This window comes from Vigna angularis, chromosome 7 (assembly GCF_016808095.1).
Source record: "Vigna angularis cultivar LongXiaoDou No.4 chromosome 7, ASM1680809v1, whole genome shotgun sequence".
NCBI lineage: Eukaryota > Viridiplantae > Streptophyta > Magnoliopsida > Fabales > Fabaceae > Vigna > Vigna angularis.
In genome coordinates, this window is record NC_068976.1 from 19,987,064 (window position 1) to 20,012,188 (window position 25,125).

General features: G+C 32.8%; 3 protein-coding genes across 5 annotated transcripts; 1 reads left to right on the forward strand and 2 right to left on the reverse strand.

Annotated features, from left to right (window-relative positions):
• On the forward strand, nucleotides 1–8,173 carry LOC128197849 (putative pectinesterase 52). The gene is made up of 5 exons (XM_052880675.1): nucleotides 1–213; nucleotides 3,226–3,300; nucleotides 7,275–7,502; nucleotides 7,609–7,850; nucleotides 8,005–8,173. The coding sequence occupies exons 1-5, from the start codon at nucleotides 1–3 to the stop codon at nucleotides 8,171–8,173; spliced, it is 927 nt and encodes a 308-aa protein (XP_052736635.1).
• A 3,175-nt stretch (nucleotides 8,174–11,348) lies between these two features.
• Nucleotides 11,349–12,431, reverse strand: LOC108336509 (heavy metal-associated isoprenylated plant protein 41). The gene is made up of 3 exons (XM_017572992.1): nucleotides 12,290–12,431; nucleotides 11,895–12,072; nucleotides 11,349–11,637 (listed from the first exon to the last, which is right to left on the reverse strand). Exons 1-3 carry the CDS (start codon nucleotides 12,429–12,431, stop codon nucleotides 11,349–11,351), a joined length of 609 nt encoding a protein of 202 aa, XP_017428481.1.
• A 2,290-nt stretch (nucleotides 12,432–14,721) lies between these two features.
• On the reverse strand, nucleotides 14,722–24,570 carry LOC108338735 (grpE protein homolog 2, mitochondrial). Of its 3 annotated transcripts, none has more exons than XM_017575796.2 (5): nucleotides 24,282–24,570; nucleotides 22,737–23,207; nucleotides 22,495–22,662; nucleotides 15,784–15,912; nucleotides 14,722–14,992 (listed from the first exon to the last, which is right to left on the reverse strand). In XM_017575796.2, the coding sequence occupies exons 1-5, from the start codon at nucleotides 24,408–24,410 to the stop codon at nucleotides 14,918–14,920; spliced, it is 972 nt and encodes a 323-aa protein (XP_017431285.1). In that variant the 5' UTR covers nucleotides 24,411–24,570; the 3' UTR covers nucleotides 14,722–14,917. The 3 variants fall into 3 exon arrangements, with proteins under 3 accessions (XP_017431285.1, XP_017431284.1, XP_052735889.1); XM_017575795.2 differs by having other exon boundaries at nucleotides 22,737–23,243; XM_052879929.1 differs by having other exon boundaries at nucleotides 22,737–23,227; nucleotides 24,282–24,421.
• Between the last annotated feature and the right edge of the window lie 555 nt (nucleotides 24,571–25,125).

The window sequence follows — 25,125 nt, forward strand, 5'->3', positions numbered from 1 at the left end:
ATGGTAAAATTTAGCATTATCAAGCACCTAAGGGAAGCAGTACCAATTTTCGAAGAGCTGAGAGGAAGGCTAGGAGGAAGCAACAATCAGAAAGAGAAAGGGAGAAAGAAAAAGGGAAAAAGGGAACCAGAGGAGAAGGGGGATTCCACTGGAGAAGGACCAGAGGTAGAACCTGTGGTGGAAGATGAAGTTCTTGAAGGAAGTCTTCAAGAGGTAAGGGGAGCTAGATTCATTTGTTAGATTGTTAAATTATATTGTATTTGATGCAAATATGGGAATGTGGGGATGAAAACTTGGGGTTTCTGGGTTCTGGAAAACCTGGTGCGATTCTGCAGAATTCTGCAGAATCGCGCGTTCGTCCAAATTCTGGCTCGACCAATTAGTGGTCGGCCAAGTGAGCGTTCGGTTTTCGTGGATTAAATAGCGTTTGGTCCTAAGTTAGTATTATTAGGTTTCAATCTGAGCGTTCGTCCAAAAGGTGTTTACCTATTTCCTCTCGTAGTAATTGATCTAGGTGCGTTCGTCCAGAAGGTATTTACATAGTACTCGACCTGATTGTATTGGATCTCGTAGCGTTCGTCCTAATAATACAGTGTAGGCAGATAGCGAGCGTCCATAGGTATTATGACCGTTCGGTGTTGATGTTGTTAGTCTTCAGTCAGCGAGCGTCCATAGGTATTATGAGCGTTCGGTGTTGATATTGTTGGTCTTTAGTCAGCGAGTGTCCATAGGTATTATGAGCGTTCGGTATTGATGTTGTTGATCTTCAGTTAACGGACGTCCATAGGTATTAGCGAGCGTTCGGTCTTGAATTGTTTAGTACCGTTCGGTTAGACTTTGATTTAATATTGTTCGGTTAAGTGCTGATACTGGTTAGTCATGTGTTAAGCTGTGATCATTCGGTCAGAGTTCTAAACGATCGTTCAGTACTTTAGGTGTTTGGCAAAGTACGCTAGATGTTCAACTAAGACTCAAAACGTTCGTCCTTATAGTGTTAAGTTAAATAGATTTCAAGCTTAACGTTCGTCCTTATAATGTTAGGTTAAATGGATTTCAAGCTTAGCGTTCGTCCTTATAGTGTTCGGTTAAGTGGATTTCGACCTTGGCGTCCGGCCTGATAGTGTTGATGATGTTTAATATTCGTCATAGGCAGCGTTCGGTTTTGATGAGGTTTAATATTTGAACGTTCGTCTAAACAATTAAGCCTAATTGTTCAATCCTAGTGTTCGTTAAAATAGTATTCGGTTTAATAACGTCTAATGGTTTAACGTTCGGCCTAAGTAATTGATCTTAACGTTCGGCTCAGTAGTGTTGAATCCAACATGATATTCGTTCTTGAGCGTTCGGCCTTGGTATGATTGTAATGTGAGCGTTCGGTCAAATAGTGTTCAATATGGTGCTCGGTTTGTAGCGTTCGACCTAAGTACTCGATCTCAGCGTTCGGCCTAAGTACCCGATCATAGCGTTCGGCCCAATAGTGATTAATTGAAAATGGTGTTCGGTTTAACGTTCGGCCAAATAAAGTTGAATCCAATATGACGTTCGGTTTTAGCGTTCGGCCTAATTATATTCAATTCAGGTGTTCAGTTTTAGCGTGCGGTCTGATTGTATTGGATCTCTTAGCGTCCGTTCAAATTGGCATAGTGGCGTTCGGCATATAACGCTCGGTGAATAGTGTTCGTCCATTTAATGGTTGTAAATGGTCTGTAAATGGTGATGGGTTCTAAGTTCCTTTGCTCTTGAGTGGAATTATGTGTTCTAATGTTTGAAATATATGATGTGACGTGATTTATGTGAAAATATGTGAATGTATGAGACATGTTGGATTTGCTGTAATAATAGGGTGGTATCTGGTTATTCATGACTGGGGTTAAGTTTCAAAGTAACAATATGATTCATGAACGTAATTCCATGATCCTCAAGGAGAGGATACATGATGGTGTTTTGGGGTTGTATAGAATGATTACATGGTAGCTCAGTTTTGGGGGTCATCCTGAAACTCCAATGGTCTTTCTTCTCATGTAGAGAGGATTGAACCATGTGGTGAGGAGTAGCAGGAGGTCCTAGTCTTGGGTGCTTCCATATGATCCAAGGTGAGTGATAACGGATTAACCTCGTGACTGTGGCCGGGCGGTAGTGACCAAAGTTCCACCGGGCGGTAGTGCCCAAAGTTCCACAAGGCGGTAGTGCCAGGGCGGTAGTGCCCAAGTTTCATAAAGCCACCACGAGTGCAAAACTCGCCATAGCTCGGTAATCATTCTAGTCCGGACGAGTCAGGGTATAAAGTAACAAGTCTTGTGATGTAGTTTACAATGTTTGAATGACTTTTGCATGTCATGTGAGTGGGTGAAATTTTGATTTAATGAGTATGCTCTAATTGTTCTTTTATACGAATCTAAGTACAATAACATGAATAAATTGTGCTATATGTGTAACATGCTTTTTATATCTAGCTCACCCTTGCATTGTTTTTGTTATGTGCTGTTTGGGTATGTTTCTTTGGCGATGATCATCCACTTGGATGGGAGCAGATGTTGTCGCGGAGTTTTTCCTTGGAGTAAGAGCTGGAGGTTGCTGATGTTGCGGAGTAGTCTTCTTAGAATTTCCTGATTGAACACTTGTAGTGTTTAATCCTTTCAACTGTTCAACTTTAAATTTTCAGTTTCTTTTATTTCTGAATGACTGTAATTTTCACATATAAATTACACGTCATATTCTGACTGTTTTCTATATTTGGATGTTAACGTCTCTATTATGTGATATTGGTTATTATATAATCGGGATATTACACAATATGTGTAAACTATATAATAAAACAATTCACACATGCAATGTATTATATAATCACATGATAAAGTTTTATATTTTATATTTATGTATAATAAACTAAATATATATAAACTTTTGACAAATTCTATCATTGGGAATTATCTTTATTCATTAACTAATTTCATAATTTTTTAATGAAACTTCAAACTACAGATCAACTAAAAATAATTATATAAAATCAATATTATCATTTTAAATTGAAACAGAACAACGATTAAAATAATTTAATATCAACATATAAATGCATATTAAAATAATTTAATATCAACATTCACTTCTTCACGTTGCAACGGGTATTACTTCTAAGGTGCACATATAAACAAATGGTCGAACAATTATTTTCAATGTTCTTCAACATTCTTTTATCTCTAATCCGTTGTTATGTTGTATCTACAGAACTCATATAATGTGGCGAATAAAATATACGAATCCAAAGACGTGGGAAGCGAACCAATTGAATCAGCAAATGCAGTAAGTTCAAAATTATCATAATTTTTTTATCTTTTTAAAAAAAGTGAGAATTATGTTATTTCATTTTTGTTTTAAAAAAGAGTACTTTTTTGGTTTATATTGCTATTTTATATTCTTTTATTAGTTTATTATTAAAATATAGGTACACGATTAGGGATGACAAAAAAACTCGTGTCAGAGGATACTCAGATAAAATTCACAAGGAGTTAGTATCCTTGAAAATTTATTATCTGCAGGTTGCATGTAGCGGGTATTTTAATACTCATTTATAAACGGGTTGCATGCAGATATTATATTACCCAACGTGTGAGTACTCGTTACTTCCCCTGTTTGAAACAAAGGGTGCTTCCGGTTCCGTCGGTGCTTGAAACAATTTTGTCTTCTCCATATTACTATATCTTTAGAGTCAATAATTTTATATGAAGAACTACTGAACTCAATCATTTGTTATCGTTACTCTTCAGTTTTTTGTTGAGGTTTATCGTGTAGAGGTACTCCAATTGGATCAGTGATCGATTTCTAGGTTTCGTCGTAAACTTAGTTGATTACTTCCAATTACGTAAATCAATAGTTTAAAAAATAAAAATGATAATTTAATTTAAATTTTATTTAATTTAATTTAATTTAAATTTAAATTATTTTATATTTTATTAGATTAAATTTAATTAAAATTAAATATTAATTTATATTTAATTTAATTTATATTGAATTTTATATACTTTTTATTATTTTATTTAAATTTTATATTAAAAATATAAAAAGTATATTTTTTTTAATATTTACGAGATTTTAAAATACTAACAAGTTTTTTTAAAATAAATACTCACATAGGTTGCAGATTGAATTTTACTTCAAAGTGTGTATCGTGGACAAAAGAAACTAAGTCATTCATAAATGGAAGGATTTTCCTTTGGATCTTTTACCAATTAGGATGGATGGGATAACAATTTACCAAAAGTATTCTAATAAATATGCTCAGCGATTAACGTCATTTTCAATTCAATTTCACTTATTCTTTCTAGCCCTTATTAAATATCAATAACAATGTATACAAACACTCAAAACTATCATTATATCATTAATTGTTAAAATGTATTTTCAATACCCCAATTAAGTTTCAAATAACATACTCATTATTTGAAATCACACACTATATATATCAAAATTTCCTCATTCAAGTATCTATATACAATTTTAGGACATAGAATATTGTCCAAAACAAAAATCATATATTTAGTTTAAATATAACTATTCTAGATTATAGATTTAAATATAACTTTTATCATTTTTTAAATGTTATATATAATAAATGAAAAGTTACATAAAGTTATTAAATAAATCTAAAATGAAAATAATTAAACATTTTATTAAAATTAGTAGAAACACTTGTTCTGGCGCGTCTGCATAAAAATAATAAAATTATTATTATTATAATTATAAAAATAAGTATAAGTAATTTTTATAATAGTATAAAAAAGTGTTTTCAACTCTTTTATGATAAAAATAAAAAAAATTACTATTATAATTATGAAAGTAAATATAAATAATTTTTATAATGATATATAAATTTTTATTTATTTTATAAATAATACTTTTATTATAGATAATTATTTTAGTTTAAAAAAGTAGTTAAGTTTGAAAAAGACGTTCAAATAAAAATATAGTCAAATTTTAAAAAATAAAATTAGAAAAATAATTAGTTTAATTTAATGAAAAAATCAAGAATATAAAAATAAATATGTAGAGGATCTCCGCGTAAATATTTAATGGAAAGTTATAATGGTAAAGATTAGTTGAAAGATTGAAACAGTGAAATTAATTAACATTATTTCAGAATTGATAGTATTTTTAAAATAATGAAATAAATTTCAAAGTTCGTCTAGAATTCACAGAGTCTCATTAATTTAAAAAAAGATTATTACCACTAAAATATTATTTTTTTTTAGTTACTTAGACTTTCTTTCCATATTTATTGAATAAAATAATTAATGTATTTAATTAACATTGTATTGTAACATCTCATATTTATTGATCCATTTTCTTCTGTCATAAACCACTGTGATAGTTAGATTTTATTAAGAAAGTTATTAATTGTGAGGGAAATTAAATTAAAATATTTGAAATAATTTGAGTAAGCAATTAATGAATTAAATATTTAAAAAAGTCATAAAAAGAGACTTGAGATATTGTCTACAGATACTGACCACATTTGTTTGTATTAAAAGGGATGTTTATATGCTTTCAACATTATCATGTAATCGTTTTCTAGAATTATGAGTTTTCTTCTAATATTGTTCATCAGTTGTTTCTTTTGTCATGGTAAAGGCACAGACTGTGGTGGAAATAATGTTACAGAAACCATCATTGTTGGTAAACAGGAGGACGCAGCATTTAGTACAATTCAAGAGGGCATTGATTCTGTAAAAAATAACAATGATCAATGGATCAAGATTCATATTCAGGCAGGCTTATACATGTAAGTTCAAATCATATATTCTGTTATGAAAATGCAATGAATGTTTCATGCATAGCATAATCCTTTTCTAGCTACATTTAAATTGGTTTTACATTGAATAAATAAGATTAGGACACCATTTTGAAAAAAGAGTGCAAAAATCTCTCCAACAATATACCTCGTACCAATTAACTTACATAAGGTTGACAAAGTAGATCATGACTCAAATTAGATTGTCAAAATTTGGTAGGTTTCACTAAAAAAACGAATTTTACTAGGGATTATTTTTGCTATTATTGATAGTTTTAACTCTTAAAAAATACATTTTCTAATATTACGAAAACTGTCAGAAAAAACATGGGAGTTTCAATCAAAACCGTTGTTATTTCCAAAATATTTAGTCAAAACCACCGCTATTTACATAGGTTTCATAGATCACCGATATTTGCAACGAACCCTCAAAACTTAGTGGAAGAGTTCCAAATTTAGATTAAATTCTTAACTCATAAATTCGTTTTCACTCATAATATGACAAATTTGAGGGTCAAAGCTAAGTCAAAACGGATTGACTTGCTACCCTACCTTTTTAAAAATTAAAAGTGTTTTTGTTGTATTATATTATTTAAAAAATATAAATATTTAATATAATTTAAATTATTCTAACTTATAAATTATTTTTTAAGCATTAATTATAACAAACTAATTTAATAATTATAAACATCAATTAATCATCAAAAGCTTAAAATACAACCAAGCACATTTGACATTTGGTACATGCTTTCATCAAGCATTATTCTTGCATTACACTTAAACTGACTTAAGGATTTTGCATTATGAATACTCAAACTCGTTACATCCAAATTAAAGAACTATCACGGAAGTGTTGAGGTTATGAAAGAAGAGGTTTATTCGAGAAAAATTCACATTATTCTTTATTCAAAATTTTAAAATAATTAATTAATAAGTTTTTACATTTATATAATATTCTACTTTTTCATTTTATCCAATATGAGATTCAGACTTGCATCTAGAATTCTCTTAAATATAAAATTAGATAGGTTCTAACCATAACTCTGATACATATTGAGAAATGGACTTTAAATCTAACTCAACTGACAAAACCGACTTATAAGATGAAGTTTGCATCCACTTATATATTCTTAATTGGTCTTATCTTTAGTCGAGATGAAATTTCTAACATGTTGAAATTACCTTTGTGGAAAAAACATCTTATTGTAACTTCTTTTCTCTCGTTACATTTTTATATTCACATATTGTAATTATGCAGAGAAAGGGTTACTATTCCGAAAGAAAAGCCATGTATAATTTTAGAAGGAGAAGGTAGTTCGACAACAACCATCAGTTACTCAGACCACATATCAATAAACTATAACGCTACGTTTACTTCTTTACCATCCAATGTGGTTGCAAGTGGAATTACTTTCAAGGTTAAGTAACATATAAATAAACTATAGAACAAAAAATTTCATAGCTCTGATATATTGTTATGCATCTGCAGAACTCGTATAATGTGGTAACTAAAAGATACAAATATTACCCTGTGGGAAGCGAAATCGAACCAGCAAATGCAGCAAGACTGCATGGAGATAAATATTTCTTCTATAATTGTAGTTTTTTGGGTTATCAAGACACTTTATATGATCAATATGGACGTCATTACTTCAAAGATTGTTACATTGAAGGTGAAGTGGACTTTATATATGGTAGTGGACAATCTTACTATGAGGTAAATTACATTAATTATTTTTAAATCCCTTTTATATATATGGTTGAGGTAGATAATTTTCAAAACATTCTCTTTTTTTTTGTGTGTGTGTTTTTATAATCTGCAGAACTGTAGGATAAATGTATTGGGAAGATTTTCAGATTCTGCAGGCTTTGTGACAGCTCAGGGACGAAGTTCATCAGATGATCCAGATGGTTTTGTATTTGAAGGAGGCTTCCTTGGTGGGAATGGTAAAGTGAATTTAGGAAGAGCATGGCAACCCTATTCAAGAGTCATATTTCATAAAACATATTTTTCTTCCATTGTAACTCCTCATGGATGGAGTGCTTGGCATTATGCAGGCAATGAGTAAGTTTAAATGGACATTACATCTCTTGTTATTAAAATGAAAAAGTGTTGTTATAAATTTAAAAAAAAAAATGTTTTTGGGTATGTAATGATATTTTATATTTTCAGTATTTCTTCTTCATTTTTTTATTAATTTGTGACTAAATTGTTGTAGGAGTGGAATCACTTATGTTGAAGTTGATTGTGGAGGACCAGGAGCTGATACCTCAAATCGTGTTTCATGGATGAAAAAGCTAAATACTTCAGAAATAGAACAATTTTCTTTAGCATCTTTTATTAATAAGGATGGATGGGTTGACAACTTACCAATACAATCCTCCTAATTTATTTTATTTTTCCAAAATTAGGTTGATGTTCTTGTATGATATACTTAGTTGAGTCATTGTTAATCTTAATGTCATATGAACCATATTTTGTATTTTATATAAATACTCTTAAAATATTAATGATTAAATCAATTAAAAATAAAATGAATTTATAATATATATATATATATATATATATATATAAATACAAATTGTATTTTATAAATTAAATTTATAAGATTGAATTAAATTTAAATTTACTTCTTAATATAATAATACTTAGAAGCAGCAAAAACATCCACACTCTTCCCTTTTTTCCTTCTCATTAGTTTCACTCAAAAAAGATTTAAGAGATTAATGATAATGAGCATATGATCAATTTTCATCATATCTTTCACTATAAAACAAAAAATATTGGAGGAAATATAATCCTTCATATATGAAAGGAATTTAAAACAACTTGTCCTTCAGAAAAAAACATTACATGAAGCATTCCTTTTCCGTATAAATAACGTCACCTTTAAGCAATTCTACGTTAGCTTTATTGTTTTTAGTGAAATACATCTAGGCAAATTTACTCCTGTAGTTTCTACGGTCACACCTTGAAACATTAACTCTTTCTTCTTAGACATGATTCGTTATATATATATAAATCACATGTTATGAAACTTTCGTGTTAACTCGTAAACTCGTACGAGTTTACTTTTTCAAACAACTTTCGAGTTAATTCGGAGGTAAACTCTTTTTTGATACGAGTTTACTTTCCCAAACAACTTCCGAGTTAATTCGGAGGTAAACTCTTTTCTGCATAAACTCGGTAAAATCAACTGTGAAATTGATAGGTTCGTGTAGAATCACGAGTTTAGAGGAATTCTACGAGCTTCAAAGGGGGGAAATAAAAAAAAAGACGAGGTCGTTTGGAGTTTAGGGTTTCGTGACCTGATTGTCATTATTTCTGGCGTCCTTCTATCTCTCTCCATGGTCATGCCATCGCTCCACTTCCTTAATAAAATGCATCAAAATTAATGACAATAATCTAAGTATTTATGTTTTATAATATTTATTTTTATGAACAATATATCTATAAATTTTATTTATTTAAAATTATATAATTTTGTAGACTTATTTGAATTAAGATATTATTTATATAATATATTTTTTCATTTAAAGAAAACTCTTACGAAGCAAGTTTACTCAATTCTCAAAAATTTACCTAAATTTTCGAATTTGATAACCTTAGATCACAATTTCAGTAAGTTCATGACTTAATCTGCAGGTAAATAAAATAGTTTGCTTTTCTTGCAGTAAAATTCATACTAAAAATATAAATAAACTACAATTCTGTATAAAATGAAACGCATCCTTCAAACACTTGTTTTCTGGGAAGGGCGCTGGCCATTTAGATTAATTATGCATGTATATTTCCGATGAATTTAATTCGATGATAAGTTTTGAATTTTGACTATAAGTATCTGTGGAGGATGCATTCCAAAGGTTTTCATCTGCCTGTATTGCAGTGTTTGAGAACTGAAGAGCCTCCAATTTTTCTTCAAGTGCCCATTTAATTGCCATAAGATTGTCTAACTGCAATTGCTTAGTTTACTGAGTATTTTCAATCATAAGAGTTATTCCCAACAATATGCATTTTCCAATATATGCATCGAATTTCGATAGACAAATTAAAAAGAAAGAGAAAAAGTGTGGTGCATTGGTGGTTTTGTAATTTAGTTTCAATTTTAATTCAAAACTAAAATTTTAAATAAAAGAAAACGCATCCTTCAAACACTTGTTCATTGTTCATGTGATTTATGGTTTTCTCTTCCATTTCGATAGACAAACTACAGTTTCGATGCATTTAGTTTGTCATCTTGAATATGCATTTACTAAAGATGGTGCATTGTTCATGTGAAAGAATGGTAAGAAATGAGTCATGATTTGGAGTAAGCAGCAAGGATTGTGGTTCAAAACTCATTTGGTAAATGTTGAGTAAATCAAAATTATAAGTTATATCATCTAACCAACCAATTGAACACTAAACATGAAATAAAACAATAAAAAAAAATTATCAACATATTGAACCTTTAAAAACCGAAATTGTATTTGCGAATGGAATAAGAAAAAGGAAATTAGAATAAAGAAGAAATTTACCGAAATACAATTTTTGATCACATAGAATTGGTGGTCTAAGTCACTCGTATAATAAAATTGTTCAAGAAAGGTAATAATAACTAAAAAACTAGAAAGAAGAGTAAGAGAATATAAAAAGATGAAAAAGATAATTATTTTTAAAAATCAAAAACTCTATAGATTTTTAAAGAGAATACATATTTAAAATTTTAATTTATAGATTTAAATATAACTTGTATCATTTTTTAAATGTTATATACTCTATTATAATAAAAGACATAAATTGAAAATGAAAATAACTAAACATTCTATTAAAACGTAATCAAACAAATTGAAATAGTGCAATTAGCAGCATTTAGACTTTTCCAATAGCCGTTTATTGAATAAAGTAATTAATCTGCTTAGTTAACATTGTATTCTCTTAATTATTGTAACCGCCCAAATCCATTGATCCATGGTCTTCTTTCATATAAATGCACTGTGATAATTAACATTTTATTATGGAAGTTATTAATCGTGAGGGAAATTAAATTAAAATATTTAAATTAATTTAAGAAGTAATTAATGAATTAAATATTCTCTTTAAGTTATAAAAAGTGAAGTGAGAATTACAGTTTGCCACATTTTTTTATTAAAAGGGATGTTATGCTTACAATATTTTATCATGTAGCTGATTTCCTCTTCTGAATTTCATATTTTATATAGTTTTTGTTTCTTTTGAATTTCAATTTCAATGTTTTAAAGAAAACATTCCATTATATTTTTCTTCCAAAATTATAAAACGAGATCCATAACTATTTTATGGATTAAACATATTTTAACTTCATTTTATATTATACTACGTATTCACCATTAATCTAAAAAAAAGGAAAGAAAAATAATAACCAACAGAATAATTAATTAACTAGACAAATAAACGACAGAAACGTACTTTGTCCATCAACATTGTTTTGGACTTCACACATACCTAATATATATTTTCAAAAGGATGAGTTCGAACAACTTACTAAAACATGACAAAATAGATATCTGCAACAAGTTAATTTCTTGATCAAATCGAAACTTTTTAAACTCCAAGATCTGGAAAATCCACATCACGCAGAAATTTGAAGGTTCTAGAATCACCAATTGGAAACGTTTCGTCGCATTCTTTCCCATGTCCTTTCTTATTAACGTAACCAGGATAGTCCTCTTCATTAAAAGGAATCGACCCAAAAAATAGCAATTTTGCTTTGAAAGCCAAACTGAAAAGTTTCATCAATTGAGCTCTTTTTTGTGTCACAAGAACTTCTCCATTTTGGGTGACCATCTTTCTTGCATTCTTGAAAAATCCAGACACCAAAATCCTGTGAAGACTGAGTTGAACATAGATACATCAAAATTTGTAATCATAAATCTTTTTCATTTTTATTATATATAACAGCTTACTGAAATCTCTGGCAGGAGAAAACAAAGCATACAAAGGGGGGTTTTGAGGAACACGAAAGCATATGTTGTAAAATTCAGTACAAATTCATTTTGCTCTATTGTTAAACAAAAACCATAACAAGGTAGATTACTTACTCTTCATTGATAGAAGGAAAAAAAAGACTGAATCTGGTAGATTACTTACTCATGATAAACAATTCCAAAAAGTGGGAAATTGAAGACAATCCGATCAAAATATTTGTCTATAAGAAGATGATGTTCGCTCATAGTACGGGCATCCACCTTGTGAATAATGGTGCAACCAAGGTCCTCCAATTCCTTCAAGTTTGATGAAGCCCTAGAGTATTTCTCTAATAAATACTCTAAATCATTTCAACACAAAAGGGTTAGAATCAGAAACAAAGGTATAACAAGTTTACTGTGTTCTAATTGAATCGTTCAATTAATATACATGCAAATAAAGTAGTACTATTATTTTAATATACTAAAAGTGATACTAAGTGTAAATAATCTATATATATATATATATATATAATGAAATACATCCTTCAATCCCTTGCACGTGTGAGTCGGACACACCTTTGGAATTAAGGGAAGTTGCAACCATGTTTGAACCAGAACCAAATGCCTTGGCCAAAGAAAGAGAAAAAGAGAAATCCCCCTCTCCTACAAGCAATATCTTCTGGTAGCTACTGTAGATCTTTATCGTTTTTTCTTCCATTTTGGTACTATTCGCCAACTTAATTCAATTTAGTACCTTTACGATCTATCGTACTCAAGCATATATATATATATGGAAGATTTACGTTTTCTTTTCTGGGAATGGTCATTTAGAATAATTATGAGATGTATAGGTTTTAAATTTTGACTATGATCAGCATTTGTCAGGGATGCATTTCAAAGGTTTTCATCTGCCTGTATTTAGTGTTTGAGAACTGAAGAGCCTCCAATTTTTGTCCTAGTGCCCATTTAATTGCCATAAGATTGTCTAACTGTAATTGCTTAGTTTACTGAGTATTTTCAATCATGAGAGGTATTCCCAACAATATGCATTTTCCAATAAATGCATCGAATTTCGATAGACAAACAAGAGTCTTGTGCATTAACCCTTTTTCATAAAGAAAAAGAAAAAGTGTGGTGCATTGGTGGTTTTGTAATTTAGTTTTAATTTTAATTCAAACCATATATTGGTAGATTTCAACCATGCAGAGGTAATAAACCGAAGCTATGATTTAATCAAAATGAAATAACACGAATATACCGCTTTCTGGTGAAGCCTGAATTAAAACATAAATACATCAAAATGAGTAATTATAAAAAAGAAAATTATTTAACATTTTTATTATATATATAAAAGCTAACCTAATCTGACAAAATCTACGACCAGTATAGATAAATCCAGCATGTGGAAAATGGAAAATAATTCGGTGAAAACATTTGGTTTTGAGGATCCACTTCATGCAGAATGGTGCAACCTACTGTAGTATCTTCTGGCAGCTACTGTAGTGTTTTATGGTTTTCTCTTCCATTTTGGTAACTAATGGCTAGCTAAGTTGACGTTAGCTTATTTTGCTAAAGATATATATGGCAGATTTACGTTTTCTTTTTGGGAAACGCACTGGCCATTTAGGTCAATTCTGAGATGAATTTTAATTGGATAACTTTTGAATTTGAATTTTACTATAAATATGTATGAGGTGATGCTCCAAAAGTGTTTGAGATGAATTTCATTAGTTGTTTCTTTTGTCTTTGTAAAGACACAGATTGTGGAGGAGTGGTTCGCCATTGCTGGGATAGGGTTGGACAAACAAAAAAGTACAAGGGTAAATCTGTAGTTTTGTCACACCTATAGGGTACAGGAAGAAAAAAGGAAGGTACAGAAAGAAACAGTTACCTTCACCGAAAGAGTTTGGGTGTTGTTCCCTCCTCCACCACACCTTTCTCCCTCCACCTCCCCTTTACTATTTTGTCCCTCAGTAAAATTTTATTTTTATGGTTATTATTTTTTAATTTTACCCATTCACAACCTATTTCACTAATAACCTATTATAGTCTCGTACATGAGTAAAATACTTTTCTTTCATTTTAACATTATATTTCTTCCTCTCTTTCTTTCGTCGTTGTGAGATACTACAAGTTGCAAAGGTTGGTGGTGGTGGAAAGAATTATCAAGCAGTCTCCCTCTCGTGGTGCAGTATCGCTCTCGTGGTGCAGTGCGTGGAGTGGTGTAGTGCGTGGAGTGGTGCAGTGCGTGTTGTGCTTCCTCGTATTCGAATAAACCTTGAAATAAAACCCTAAAATAAAAAATGTAACATTTAAACGGAGGTGACATCCTTCAACGGATGTCAACATCCGTTGAAGATGTCACCTCCGTTTAAAGGTTACTTTTTCTATTTTAGAGCTTGTTTTATTAGGGGACATCCGTTGAAGGATATCACCTCCGTTGATGTATACTTCCTCACGCTGGTTGATGCTCTTGACGCTCCTCGATGTTCCTCCACACCACGACAGCGACGCTCCTTCACACCACGGCGACAATGGAAGCTTTCAAACCAAAAAAAAAACTGGGAAGAAAAAGGAATGGAAGTGCGAGAGGTGGGGAGGTGAAACGAAAATGGAATAAGGGGAAGAGAGTTACGTGAGTGAGTGCTGGAAAAGTAAAATTAAGATTTCAAATTATTTAAAATAAGGTAAAAGTAAAAATCTTTTTAACTTAAAGATATAATTGTATTTAAAACAATGTGAAGAGATGAAGGAAGTATACGGTGATGGTGAAGAGAACAACACCCAAGAGTTTGCGACTATGCCATGACTACAGCGTTGTCAATTATTTAGTCCTCCAAAGAGTTTTTTTTTCTAAATATTTTAATTAACAATTTTAAAATTTCTAATTTAATATAACGAAGTGAATATCATTTTATACCATGTTAATACTATTTGTGTTAAGTAATTGATATGACAATTAATTTATGATACATGTTCGGAATATTTGTTGTACAAATTTGTATGTTGACCTCACCAAACATTATCAAAATCTATATTAATGACAAAATTGCTCTAATGAACAACAAATTGTTAAAAAATGTCATAATATTTTGCCACTTTTTTATGACAAAAAATTGTTAACTAGTTGGAAAATGTAAATTGCAGGGCTAGTGAAAGGGATGAAAAATAGTTGTGCGAAGGAAAGAATCACTTCTATGAACCCTAATCTTCCTTCACTGCTTGCGTCACACCAACTTCCGCTGGGCGAATGACACGATCATAAAGCATGTATCCTGCCTGCAAACACAACCATAAGATAGATAGCTTTTATACTCATCCTTTCAGTTTCCGTAAATAAGCAAACAGCCCAATAAAAAAACAAACCAGACATGCAAACATTAAATTCTGGTTCAAAAATGGAAACTATCATACGACTTTAGCTTTAAAAAACATCAAATTTGCCTTAAAACATCGCCAAAATCAAATCAGACCTTGAAACCCTCTAGTGTACTAGAGCTATTTAATGTAACCAACAGTCAACATGAAATCAATCCAATAATAGAAAGCACGTTAAAAAAGTGTTTCTAGCTCCTCCCGTAACCAAAACGATTATTTGAACAAAAAATACATATATTATGGTAAAATATATTAAATAAATAATCTTATATCTGTAAAAAAATTAAATTTATTCATGCACTGTCACTGGACTTGCGCAGTTCATATTTTTTTTCTAACTCATTTGAAAAGGATTAAAGTAGCTATGCCATACGATTGCAATAGTGAGAAAATGCTTCTCTAGGAAGTGAAGGGTCTGAAATGAGAACATGACATTGATTTCTATCTCAGATTTTTCAAATAGAAAAGATACAAAAACATCACAAATAGAAATGTGGCATAATAATAGAAGTAATAGTATCAAATATGAATGAACAGATATGCCAATAACCTTTTAGTACCCATGCTTCATACATCCAAAATAACACTTCGTACCAACAGTTTTAAGGATCTAAACAGTTATAAGTATCTAAACGAAATTATAAAATAAGAAAAAGAAAATCATAGTCTTTACTATAAATTATGAAAATTACCTTCAGAACAGCTGCAACGGTTCCTGGAGGCTTAGAACCATCAGGGATTTGAAAGACGGCATTATGTCTGTGTGGATCAAAGGGCTCATTCGTAGGATCAAATTTTTCTACGCCAAACTTTTTAAGTACCTGTAAGCACTAGCAGTTAGCTTTACACTAGGCTGAAGCCTGAAGCAATTCGCAGTCCTCAAAGATTTATTATTTCAAACTCATAATAATCTACTGTAAAATACAAGAGGCAAAAACATCTTATAATATTCTTGAAAGTCATAACTTGTGTAAGAAAACTGTTAGATGTTAAGATTTTATTTTTCTGTTAGTTGGGCTTAGCCCATTCTGTATTAAGGGCATTGACCCGTATCTTTCATTATAAATAAAACTACCCTATGTGTATTCAATACACAAGGGATATTTTCTCCCAATCCTCTCCATTTCTCACATGGTATCTAGAGCCTAGGATTAGGTCCAGCCAACTCTAGTTTCCGGCACAACTCATCGCCGCCGCCGTTGCCGGAGTTCCAGAATCGACCGACGACCACACCATCGGCATCGTCTCGCCCGGGCGACCACCGTGGTACAAATATAACAGCCAACGGACCAGCCACGCGCCTCCACGTGCCGCCGCCAGAATCGCCGGAGCCGCCGCTTCTCACCGCGCGTGACGGCGCGTCGCCGGAGAGTTCCGTCGCCGATCTGAACCGCCGTGATCGCCTCCTCGTCCTCTTTCTGGATCTGTGGTCGTTGCGTCAATCGGAGCACTTTGGATTTTTAGGGTTTCTCCTTCTCCATGGCATCTTCCTCGTCTACGAACACTTATGTTGGTGGCTCTTCTTCTGATCCTTCAATATACACCAATTATGTGAATGTACACTTGTCTATTGACAAGTTAGATGGCACAAATCATGCAACATGGGCGTCTGACATTAAACTTTGGTTGAAGAGTCAGGGGTACTTAGATCACCTTACTCAAGATGTGACTACTGCTACCACGGATGACACTTCCCGCTGGATGAAAATTGATGCTCAGTTATGCATTGTCATAAAGTCCACCATTCACTCCTCGTTGAAACAAATGTTTCGATCATATGAAACATGTTCAGAAGTGTGGGCACAGGCGAAGTTGTTATACACAAATGACACTCAACGCCTGTATGGTGTTTGTCAGGACCTATTAACTGTTATTGGTCCACGCAATCATGGTCCCATGGCCGAATATTTGGGTAAAATTCATGCCCTTCTTCATGATTTTAATGATATATTACCTCCTGCTCCCACTCCTGCTGAAGAACTGGAACAACGATCAAAGTTCTTCATGTTGTTGGCTTTATACGGACTCTCTGATGATGTCTCTCATGTCCGTGATCAGATTTTGGGTTCTCCTGTCATACCCAACTTTACTTCTACTTGTTCAGCTCTTCTGCGTATACCGAGCAAACCAGTCACTGAGACATCTCATATTGATGACTCCTCAATTATGGCTATCCAACGTAATGATCGAAGTCGGTCTCGCAGGCAAAATAAAGGACGTGTTACAAAATGTGACCACTGTGGCAAGTTAGGCCACAAAATTGATCAATGTTATGCGCTTCATGGACGACCTCCTCGACCTGTAGCAATGGCCAATTCTGATCCATCTGGAGACCTTCCTACTTCATCTAATACCGTAGAAAAACCTGCAATCTTTAACGAATTTCTCAGATGGTATGAGGATCGTCAGCACTCTAGTTCCACTACATCTGCATCTGTTGCACGTACAGGTACACCTTTTGTTGGTCTGACTCACTTTCACTCCCTCGGATCTTGGGTCCTTGACTCAGGCGCCACCGATCATATCACTGGTAACAAGTCCTTGTTTTCTTCTTTGTCATGTCCGGATAATTTACCCTCGGTAACAATGGTTGATGGGTCTAGAGTCTCATCTCATGGTGTTGGTACTGTTGATATTTTTCCGTCCATATCCATTGATCATGTACTTTATGTTCCAGGGTCTCCCTTCAACTTATTGTCCATAAGTCGTCTAACTCGTACCCTTAATTGTGTTATCTCATTTACTAAAGATTCTGTTTGGTTGCAGGACCGGAGTTCGAAACACATGATTGGCACAGGATGTGAGTCTCATGGCCTATACCATCTCCGCCCTTCTCCACATGTTGGCGTAATCATGGAGTCACCATCCCTTCTTCATGCTCAGTTAGGTCATCCTAGTCTTGCCAAACTACAACAACTTGTCCCGAGGTTGTCCCAATTATCAAGTTTGTCGTGTGAGTCTTGTCAGTTAGGAAAGCATACTCGTAGTTCCTTTCCTCGTAGTGTCTCACAACGGGCATCGTCCCCTTTTTCATTGGTTCATTCTGACATTTGGAGACCTAGTCGTGTTAAGTCCAATTTAGGTTTTCAGTATTTTGTTACTTTTATTGATGACTATTCCAGGTGTACTTGGTTGTTTTTAATGAAGAATCGTTCTGAGTTGTTTCCTATTTTCCAATCATTTTTCAATGAAATAAAAACACAGTTTGGGGTTTCTATTCGAACTTTACGTAGTGATAATGGTCGTGAATACCTTTCTCAATCGTTTACACATTTTATGGCTTCTCATGGCATTCTTCACCAAACCTCATGTGCTTATACCCCTCAACAAAATGGGGTGGCTGAGCGCAAGAATAGACACCTTATTGAGACAACTCGTACTCTTCTAATTCATGGTCAAGTACCCTCACGTTTTTGGGGTGACGCCGTTCTCACGGCATGTTATCTTATAAACCGCATGCCATCTTCCGTCTTAGATAACAAAATCCCTCATTCTATCTTATTTCCTCAAGATCCTCTACATCCTTTACCTCTTAGAATTTTTGGGTCTACTTGTTTTGTTCATGATTTTAGTCCTGGTCTTGATAAGTTATCTCCTAGGTCTCACAAATGTGTCTTCTTAGGATTTCCACGGTCACAAAAGGGCTATAAGTGTTTTTCCCCTTCCCTCAATCGTCATTTTATCTCTGCTGATGTTACTTTTGATGAATCTTCTTTCTACTTTTCACATCTATCTTCAAGTTTTGAACCTCCACCTGTTACTGTTGATATTCCTATTTTCTGTGATTCTCCTGGTGATGCTCCACCCATTTTGTCTCCTCCTTCTTTAGACTCTCATTCACCACAGGATCGTCCTTCACCACCTCCCCTTCAGGTGTATAGTCGTCGCAATCGTCTCCCTCATGACTCACTTCCAGTGCCGTTTCCTGTGTCTCCTCCGGCTCCAGCAAATGAGTCTGACCTGCCCATTGCCCTTCGTAAAGGTATACGCTCTACCCGTAACATTTCTCCCCATTATACTGTTCTTAGTTACCACAGATTATCACCATCTTTTTACACATGTCTCTCATCCATTTCTTCTGTGTCAATTCCCAAATCTGTGGGTGACGCCTTAACTCATCCTGGCTGGCGTCAATCTATGCTAGATGAATTAAGTGCTTTACAGAAAAGTGGAACTTGGGAGCTTGTCCAATTACCATCTGGAAAGTCTGTTGTTGGTTGCAGGTGGGTGTATGCTATCAAGGTTGGTCCTGATGGCACTATTGATCGTCTCAAAGCTCGACTGGTTGTCAAAGGCTACACACAGATTTTTGGTTTGGATTATGGTGATACTTTTTCTCCAGTGGCAAAAATGACCTCTGTTCGCCTATTCATTGCCATGGCCGCTCTTCGCCAATGGCCTCTTCACCAACTTGATGTCAAAAATGCTTTCCTTAATGGTGATTTGCATGAAGAAACTTATATGGAGCAACCGCCTGGCTTTGTTACTCAGGGGGAGTCATCTGGATTGGTATGTCGTCTTCGCAAATCCTTATATGGCCTAAAACAATCTCCTCGGGCCTGGTTTGGTAAATTTAGCAGTGTTGTTCAACAATTTGGTATGTCTCGCAGTGAAGCGGATCATTCAGTGTTCTATCGCCACTCAAATGCTGGATGTATCTACTTAATAGTGTATGTCGATGATATTGTTCTCACAGGAAGTGACTATCTTGGCATCTCTAAGATGAAACAACACCTTTGCCATCATTTTCAAACCAAAGATCTTGGCAAACTCCGGTATTTTTTGGGTATTGAAGTAGCACAATCCAACACCGGTATTGTCATATCTCAGAGGAAGTATGCGTTAGACATCTTGGAGGAAACAGGGTTAATGAACTCTAAATCTGTTGAGACACCTATGGATCCTAACATCAAACTCCTACCAAATCAGGGGGAGCCTTTCTCAGATCCTGAACGGTACAGAAGATTAGTTGGCAAATTAAACTATCTTACTGTTACACGTCCTGACATTTCCTTCGCAGTTAGCGTTGTGAGTCAATTCCTAAACTCCCCATGTGAAGACCATTGGGATGCGGTTGTTCGCATACTGAAGTATATTAAAGGCTCACCTGGAAAAGGTTTGCTATATGGTCCTAACAACGATACAAAAATCGTTTGCTATTCAGATGCTGACTGGGATGGTTCCCCTTCTGATAGGAGATCTACTTCTGGATATTGTGTCTCTGTTGGTGGCAACCTAATATCATGGAAAAGTAAGAAGCAAAGTGTTGTGGCAAGGTCCAGCGCAGAAGCAGAATATAGAGCTATGGCATCAGCTACTTGCGAGCTCGTGTGGCTTAAACAATTACTTAGTGAATTGAAATTAGGAGATGTCACTCAAATGACACTTATATGTGATAATCAAGCTGCTCTCCATATCAGCTCTAACCCTGTCTTTCATGAGAGAACCAAGCACATTGAAGTTGATTGTCACTTTATTCGAGAAAAGATCATATCCAGAGATATCAAGACTGAGTTTGTTAACTCAAGCAACCAGTTGGCAGACATATTCACTAAGTCCTTACGAGGACCTAGAATTGATTATCTTTGTAACAAGCTTGGAACATATGATTTATATACTCCAGCTTGAGGGGGAGTGTTAGATGTTAAGATTTTATTTTTCTGTTAGTTGGGCTTAGCCCATTCTGTATTAAGGGCATTGGCCCGTATCTTTCATTATAAATAAAACTACCCTATGTGTATTCAATACACAAGGGATATTTTCTCCCAATCCTCTCCATTTCTCACAAAAACATTTGGTTAATTCCGGTTAGTCTAGTCTAAAACGCTCTAGACAGACATAGTGGATGATCCATACACTTAAGTGTTTTCACTATAATAAATAATATTAAGTTTTGAATTACTAATAGCTAATTAAAATATGTTTTGAGTAATAAGAAATGCATATCATCATTAAACTAAAACAATAATAGAACTTCAAATAAATTGACTTTCTATGTTCAAGAACAGCAGACTATCTACCATCTATCCGTATAAAATAAGAATTCTCAAACTGTTAGATGAAGTCTGAAATCTATAGGATGCCCCTACATGCAAAAGTGTAACAAATAAATTCAATCAATAAAAATCTTAACCAGACTTATCAACATATTTATCTTATTAAATTTGGCATCCAATGCATTATAATTTGAAAGGACCCATAGTAATTTTAAAAATCTAAAACCAAATCATTAAGAATGTCTTCATATGTTTTAATCTAACATGGTTCATCTACTAAGGGTTCTTTTGCTGGTCCAAATATAATATCTCTTGATGTTTATAACAAATATCGTCAAATCAAAAGATTAGCGAAGCAGAGTATTGGACAACACGAAAAATTAGCAATCAAAGATCGCAATAAGATTTGCATCAATAAACAATCAAATATTGAACAAATTCTTCAACAGATACTTTAAAGAAGCCTATAAAAGACCAAAGACCACAAACACAAAAACTACAAAATTTGCATGCAAAAATAGTCTTCATAAATCCCATAAGAATATAAAGTAGTATCAGCTAGACTGTTAACTAGACCATCTAGTCTTTGAGAAAAACATATTGCCATACCCTTCACCTAGTAAGGTTAGTTCTCTATCAAACAAGTTTGTAAGAGAGTTTTTCCTAGAACCATTATCAAACTTTATTTGTAGCTAGGAGTTGCTGTTTAAAGAATACTTGTGAAAGCTGGAAGTGGTTTAGAGTCAAAATATTCGGTGTTCTTATCATTTTGTTTTCCGAGCATTTGTGAAGCTTTGAACTCTATTCAACCCCACACCATATAGAGTCAACGTGTTATTTCGCACTTGGTTGATTAGATGGCAAGGGAAGGTGATAAAGTTCTTACCCAAATTCTCTAGTTATTAGATACCCATCAACTCAATGAAAATTCAGCAAGTAAACTTAGTATCATATTTCCAATCTAGTGACCGTTAAATGAATTAAGTGCTTCCAGAGTTTTAATACACAGCTAGTTTTTGATACAGTGATTCACAAAATAATTAAAATAAATTTGAATAAGAAAATGATTTCCAACATGATTATGACTTTTGAAATAAAATAGGCCATTCGAAACCAAAACAAAAAACAAGCCCCTAATATCACAGAATTTGAACCAAGTCCGCCAACTGTAGTCTAAAGCCTCCTCACTTAGTCCCACCAAATTACTCTCACCCTCACATCACCCAATTAACCATCATTCCACTATCATCACTAAACAAAAGTATTTAAATGAGGAACTAATGAGACATCTGAAAAGAAACGGGAATAAACCTCAATTATAAAAATGAGAAGAAAGAAAACATTGAATAATAGATTGGCTGTGACTTTTGAATTTAAATAGATAGAGCATAAAATAGAATATTCTACCTCTGATAATTGTTTCTCGGTCATTTCAACACCTTGCAGAAGTGTTTTCAGAAGTTTTACCGCTTCAGCAGAGTCACTAGGTGTATCAATTTTTGAAAAACTTTCCTTTACAACTGAGGAAGCTCTTCCCAAATTGTCCGCAACATCTAGTAAACTCTTTGCAAAGTTCTACATCATATTTAAACCACTCAGCACTCAGTTGAAGAGGAAATTATTTGGGACAAAAGGTTTCAGAAATAAACCTGTACAGCAAACTTTTTCGAATTCTCTGATTCACGTCGTGTCCTTTCCATGATATTCTCCATATCTGCATATGTACGCAAAACTTTATCCTGCATTTGTTCAATCTCCTTGTGCTTTAACTTCAAAAGTTCTTCTTTCTCAGCCACAAGTTTAATCAAATCATCCTTGGATAGATATTCATTCTCTGAATCTGAATCAGAATCAGAACCAGAAAATGCTGTTCGTTTGAAACCTCTCCTCCTTCCTTTTACAGTTTGAGATTGAGAATCCAAAATAGAACTTGATTCCTCTGTTTTATCTGCAGATTTAGCTTGTCCGGCCTGTTCAAAATTATTGGCCTTTTCGTTTGCTTTATCAGGGTTATCATTTGTAGAATCTTCAATATCCATATTCTTCCCTTTTTCCTTGTCATTAGTTTCACTTGAAGCTGATGAAGAAAACCCACATCTTGGAGTTGATGATGAACTTATCTGTAGCAGTGACAAATTGACTTGAACAGGAATCAACTGGAACATTAGAAAGTATATATATGATTTTTAAAATGCCTAACTAGAATTCAATCAATAAAAAATGATAATGACCACATGATCAATTTTCATCATATCTTTCACAAAAAACACAAACAAAAAAATTGAAGGGATTATTTATCCTTCATATATGAAAGGAATTTAAAACAACTGATCCTTCAGAAAAATATTTTAAGAAAACTACAATGATCAAGAATAAGAGGGAAAAATATTATAAGAAAAAAGCTCAAGCAGTGCTTCTACATCAAAAACAAACAATTTACACTTATAAGTTCAATTTCTATGCCTTGCAGGTATAAAAAGGTTCCACTGGTAACCAATAAAAAATCATCATTGGAATGACTATGGAAATAATTTGTGAAAGTCTATGCACTTGCCATATATGACTATTCTATAAGTGGATGAAAATGTAAAAATCAGTCCATACACCTTTACCATGACTTTTTCTTTTTAAATTGACCAAAGAGTGACTTATTAAAAAATTGTCAACCAATAAATTTCCAGAAAAGAGAAAACAATTTTTAAAATCTTCATACTATCAAACCACAACGAAAATTAACAAGCTAAATAAAAGAAGAATGAGATACAACACAACTTAATTAAAACCCTGGCTAAACAGGACAATCAACAGCAACAAATGACACAAGACATTCATCCTATTATTTCTTTCTTTCTAAATGACATTTATAAAAATGTGTTGAACATTGAATTTCAAAGCAACTAGATTACTCTTTATAATGGATAAAAAGGAACTTCTGAAACACAAGCCACCATAACCTTAAAAAAATTTTAAAAAATAACATGAACATCGATTATTTAAAAACCGAGCCAATTAGGATATATGTTGAGACATGGAACCTCCACGAAAGGAATCGAAATGTAAAAAACAGTAGAAGTAACAATAAGCGTTAAAAAGGGTCAAAAATCAAAATTTGAGCAAGACCCTTAAACCCGGGCAAAACCCTAAGAATTAAAAAAGGGGAAATGGAATTGCTTTGGGCAAGTGTGGAAGATTACCTTGTTGGGAGATTGGTGAATGAGGGAATGTAAGTGATTGGAGAAGTGTTGAGGAGTTTTGGAAGCAGAGAGAAAAGAGGTCCGGGAAAAGGTGGTGGACACGCGCGACAAAACCTTATGGACAAACATCTCTTAAGAAGAAGAAGAGATGTAGAAGATGGACTGGAACAAGTGTTAATGGAAAAACAGAGTGTTTCTGGAAACGAAAACAGAGAGATGGGAAAACTGAGAGCTTTCTGGAAAAGAAGACAGTGTTACAGGAAGGAATTCGACAGTATAAAGTGTAAATTTAGTTTAATTATTTTTTTTTTGTGTGTGTATAGATCTTAGGCAAATTTACTGTAATAGCGTTTAACACAACTGCTAATTGGTTTTAGCTTTTACATTTTAAAATTGGGAAACAAAATAACTAAAATTGGACATATATATTATGCATATATGATAAAATAAACAAAAACATAGATACTACATTTTAAAATTATGTAGACAAGAAAGGTAAATTTTCTTTATTAATCACTGGTGTGCTTTTATTTCTATGGTAATAAAAATAATAAATTATTATTGTTGTTGTTCTTATTATTATAATTATAAAATTAAATATGAATAATTTTTATAATTTTATTGTAAAACAATTTTATTTATTTTGTAGGTAGTTTTATAATTACAAGAATAATTAAGTTTTAAAAAACAATCAAATAAAAAATAATTAAATTTAAAAAACTAGTTACTTAAAGCTAAAATTAATAAAATAATTATTTTTATTTTTAAAAAAATTTAAAAAAATTAAATTGAAAAACAAATTGCAACATTCTAAATTAGTATAATTACTCTACTAATTAAAATT